Below are 5,463 nucleotides of genomic sequence, written 5' to 3' on the forward strand. Positions count from 1 at the left end.
TCACCAACACATCTATACAGTTTTTGCTCATCAGTACTTACTTTTTGTAATGTTTATATTGTATTTACATTTTGCAACTATATTTTTTCTATAACAATCTACACATGTATAGCCCCTTTATACACTACTTTCCAGATTATTAAGCAAATTACATTTCTCTCTTATTTTCTGAAATATTAATGCAAATGACAGTCAGAGAATTTTTCAAGTCATCAGCCATTAGAGCATAGTTCAAATGTTTTGAACAAATTTCCTAATGATAACTGGTATTTTTAAAATATAAAAACCCCAACTGGCACTTAACGAGTTTAACTTAACTAGCCTCCTATTTTTTTCTTTTTCTTTCTATGCTATCTGTTTTGCTCTAAACACCAAGTCAAATTCCTTAAAAATGAAAACGTACTTTGCACTAAAATCCAATTCTGATTCTGATAATCAACTGGAGGAGCTTTGCGGCTATTTGGGGTAATTGGCAACAGGTCAGTAACACGACTGGGTATAAAAGGCGCATTTTGGAGAGGCAGAGCCTCTTAGAAATAAGAACGAGCAGAGGCAATCTGCAAAAAATTATGGCTAAAAAATTGTGGAACAATTCAGAAAAATATTCCTCAACCAAAACAAGAATAGTCATACGTAGTTAAATTTGAAAATTAAACACTGTATGAGGGAACATTTCACACAGCAGCCCATTTCATTACATTTACTGTATCTGTGATGCACTATTGCTTCAATAATTGTATTACTGTTGTAAATTCAACTATATACATGCTTCTGTAGTTTAAGTTCTTTAGCTTTCTGCCTAACAGGGAAAGAAGAAAACAACAGATCACTGTTATTTACATTCCTCCAGGATATCAAAGGTTAGCTGATAAATAGAGGATGTATTTATTTTTTGTTGTATAATCATCCGTGATTCACAGAAGATGTTAAAGATTTACTAGACAAAAATAAAAAACACTCCAGCAGCTAGAGGAATCAAACCAGCCTGGAAGAGAGAACTGAGAGGCTCAGTTTTCAACATGCTGTGGCTTCTTTTACTCTTCTGTGGCCTGACTTTAGCCCAGGATGACTCCAGCCCTGCTGAAACATCATCATGTTCTCCTGCATGTGAGCTCATGAAAGAGTTTGGTGCCATCAAGGAAAAAGTGAATGCTTTGGAAACAAGGCTGAATGATGCTGAAACCAGGCTAGAAGACAGTGAGAAGAAGACTCGTGAACTGGAGAACAGAGGTAAACTGAATTTTTGTGTGTCTTCCATTTAACTCATTGAGTGCCAGCCCTTTTATAAAATGGGAAGCGGCTTGTGCCAGCGTTTTTTGGCCATTTTGAGTCATCTTTCAAGACCCATAGAATTTTGTTCTTTGACTCTGAAAACACAGAATAGCTCAAATCCCTCAAAACCCTCTATTTCATCATGGAAAAAAACGTTTGTTTGCACCTTGTTCCGTTCTTGATTTATCTTAAGTTGAATCGAGGCTAGTTTCACCAAAAAGACCACTTGTTTTCTAGAAAGCTGAGAAAAATGTTTTTTGTGAAAGAGTCTGTCAAGCAAAACAGTGATTTGAATGTTATAATTTTGCCTGCAATTACATAAAAGACATCTGAAAATTGTATTACAAATGTTATTTTTTTGTAAAATAAAATAAAAAAAAAAATACAAAATACAGCACAATACAACTGGACGGCCGCCACGTGACCCCCTGTACGCCCACGTCCTCTCCTGCTTGCGTGTTCCCTGGGACTACCTGTAAATTATAGAAGTAATATAATCTATAATATGTTATACAGATTATATATAATCTATAATACAGATTTTTTTTTTGTTTTTTGTTTACCTCCATCCCTCCGTCTCCGCTTCATGCTTTGATCTCAGTTATTTTTGATCTACCATCTTCCATTTTTCGAATATGTTTCTAGAAGCCCCAAAATTACTCACAGGAAGCGTGAGAGCTTCCCTTGTGCCAGCCGCCGAAAGAACACTTTGACGTATATACGTCAGTGGCACTCAATGAGTTAATAAGACATGGCTAATTCAGTGTATTTCAGCCACTTTGTCATCACAGAATGCATGTTTTGATGTTTATCGGCGTATTTGAATGTCTTTAACAGATCAGTATTCTTTCATTTATTCTTTAACAGAACATTACCAGGTGATCTTCACTGCAGCAACAGGAGGAGGAGGGGCACGTATTGGACCTTTTGAGACAGCCACACCTTTAATTTACAGAACAGTGATTACAAACATAGGCAATGGCTACAATGAGACCACAGGTAGCTTGATTTTTTTTAACTTTACATGCCCCCTTAACTGGCTACAGAAAGTATGTACTGCTGAATCATATTCAACTAGCTCTGAGCTGCCACTCTCAGCAGATAGAAATCTATATGACCCTCGGATTACACATACTCCATTCACACTGTTCACTCAGGAGTGTATCACTCTTTCTAGTCAATCTTTCTAATTCCAAAACACGCACCACAGTCAAGAGATGGATTATGGCTGTGGGCCCTTTTGCAGACCATTACTGTGAGATGCTGCATCTGTCACAATAGGAATACATGCTAAAACTTTCAAAATAAAATTGGATTAAACTTTTGGTTTGCTAAGGTTATGGTAAAATACCAATAGTTGAAACTCATCCTCCGTATAAACACTCTTAAACAGCTTATGTAGCTAAGCCTAAAGCTAACACAGCTATATTAGCTACATAACTATGTAGATAACATCACCAAAACTTCAGTTAAAGAAGCTTTATCAGCTCATGCTTTGTTTGCTAAAGCTAGCATAGCTAACATTAGCTATGTCAGTTTTGTAGCTACAGAAGCTTTAGCTACATTATCTACATCATTACATTGCCTACTTAACTAACATAGCAACATAAGTCAATTTATCATATTACATAAACCCAATTTAAAAACACAAGGGAGATTCCATGAGTTATGTTTACTTAAATTCCCAGTCTCATTTTTCAGTTTCTGATCCTACCTCAATTTTATTCATTTTCATTACATTAGAGATATTTCTTCTTTAATAATAGAATTACTTAACCCTCTGAGACCAATATTGTCATATTCAACAGGAGGTGTGTTATTCAAGGTGAAATAACTTTTGAACCATAAATCACAGCCACTTGTTTTTTTCTCTGAAAGCCTTCTGTTGTGCCATTCTAATGAATCTAGATACGCCCTGGTAGCCCTTACAGAATGTTTTCTACTGAACTTGGGGAACTTTCAGGGACCTTGAAAGACAAAATCCACACCAGGAAGTCCAATATTTAACATCTTTCTTCCATTTATAATCCAGTTTTAATCATTTTGGCAGTTAGCGGGTTAGCCAGCTGCAATCTTGTCTGCTTGTATCCCAGAATGCATTGTAACTGTGTTGTGACAACTAATGGCAGGCTGTTCCATCACTATGTTCTGCTTTGCTGAACAGCACATGTGCACAGATTTAGAAACTGGAGAAGAGAGCCTGAATGACTCATAATAGAGAGAAAGCGACACAGATAGGCCGTGACATGTCCCTGAGTGTCACTGCAGACAAGAACTGCTTTATAGAACGACTCTAATTCTTTCTTTTTGGTCTCAAAAAGATTGGGAGAAGAACTGGGAGGAAAAAAAACATAGTCATTCCTATCTGGTATTTTGTTTTATTCTTTGTCTTTCTAGTCCCATGACTTCTTTAAATTCAAGTGACATTACTGTGGCACACATATTCTTAAAGCTGGAAAAAAAGGATGTTTAGAGCTTTGTCGTGCACTACAGGATTGATGTTTTATAAGTGTTTTAAGACAAAAAGTCCAGGTGAGGCACAATGGTTACAAAAATATTTCAGGGCTCAGGGAGCTAACTCAGTTAAATGGAAATTTGTCATAAACTGTAATTAAAACACATAAAAATGGCAAAAGTGGACAGATTTTTTTGACTCTGTGGGTAAGGTAGCTCAATGGCAGACATCATTGCCCATTTTGTTCACCTTGACAATAGGGTATGACTGAAGTGGATGACTGTTGCTGTTGTTCTTGTTAGTAGCAAACATGATTCCTCTCATGGCTGAAGCTTGGGCTGCATTAACCTGAATGAATGACTCCAGTCTTCTACTTCACTGTTTACACTCTCTGTGTTCCCTGCTCACACTGCCATCTTGTGGATATCCATTTAAGACTTCCCAACCTGTTTAATACCTCACCAGTCACTTCAATCAGAGCCATAATTTTTTAAAGAGTGGAACCAAATGCCAGGAATTTTGGGTACCGTACTGTTTGGAATAGAGTACGGAAAAATGGTGAAAATTCTGGTGTACTGTGCAACAGCTGGAGCAAAATTGCTGCATACTCTGAACACCGCAGACTATATGTAGGCTATGCAGAATTAATTGGCATCATGTGTCCCACTTCAAACAATCGATCTTTGTTTAAACAGTGCTAATTTATAACTGAAGATCGGGTCTCAAAGAAGGATGGTAGTTCAGGTAAAGAGATAACTGATCTGAGTTCTTAAAGACTGATTTAGGAGAAACAATCTTGGTGGGTATCTGGTTTTAAAGCTGGGTTCATGGTACTAGACAACCTCTGGATCAGATAAGAAGCTGTGTTTCCTTTTCTGGATCTGAGCTATATACTTTAGCATGAATCTCTCTCCTTTTCATTTATTTCCACAGGTGTCTTCACCGCTCCTGTTGCAGGTGTTTATTACTTCAGCTTCTCTTACCACGCTGGAGGGGCACATGGAACACGTCTGGCTCTCCTCAAGAACTCTGAGACAATTGTTATGAGCGGTGATCAAAAATCAACGGCTGACAAAACTGATAATGGAGGAAACACTGCGTTTCTGCTGCTGCAGCCAGGTGACCGTGTGTTTGTGCGCCTGGATGAAAATACACAGGTTTGGGGATCAGACTATCACACTACATTCAGCGGGTGTTTGGTCACTCAAATGTAGCACTGTTGTTCTCCCCTTCATAAATATTTCTTTTACCAGTGTATTTCAAAAAAATAATAAAGATAACTGAAAGAATGTTGTCATTTATTTCTTCTTATTCAGTTCTGTCTGACAGAAAAAATGTAAACATTTATGTTAAAAATTGGTATCCATTCACATCCATTGTTCTCCCCTTCTTTATCAAATAAAGAGCAACTTTAACCTTTTTTAACCAGTCTTAACAAAGCTATGGGACTGGACATTTAAACAGTCAAACAAACACACTCATGAAAGACGGCCTCTTTTGCAGTCTTCTGATGCTTTCAATATTTGTCTTCAATGCCATTAAATGCTATTTTATACTGTCTGTGATGTTTTAACTTACAAACTTAATGGAGCCATGGCCACATCTTATTCAAGTTAAAATCTGATGCAACACCAACCAAAAATGACTGTTTAGCAATGTTGGATAGAAATATCCAGGCAGATTTACATTTGGAGACTCTACATCAGGGGTGTCAAACTCCAAATCCAGCCTGTGGT

The 5,463-nt window shown here is 37.2% G+C and overlaps 1 protein-coding gene across 1 annotated transcript; it reads left to right on the plus strand.

The window, feature by feature from the left end:
- Nucleotides 1-963: 963 nt before the first annotated feature.
- On the plus strand, nucleotides 964-5,463 carry LOC121504546 (complement C1q-like protein 3). The gene is made up of 3 exons (XM_041779417.1): nucleotides 964-1,230; nucleotides 2,140-2,271; nucleotides 4,661-5,463. Exons 1-3 carry the CDS (start codon nucleotides 1,020-1,022, stop codon nucleotides 4,939-4,941), a joined length of 624 nt encoding a protein of 207 aa, XP_041635351.1. The 5' UTR covers nucleotides 964-1,019; the 3' UTR covers nucleotides 4,942-5,463.

The sequence above is a fragment of the Cheilinus undulatus genome, linkage group 22 (genome assembly GCF_018320785.1).
Source record: "Cheilinus undulatus linkage group 22, ASM1832078v1, whole genome shotgun sequence".
Taxonomy (NCBI): domain Eukaryota; kingdom Metazoa; phylum Chordata; class Actinopteri; order Labriformes; family Labridae; genus Cheilinus; species Cheilinus undulatus.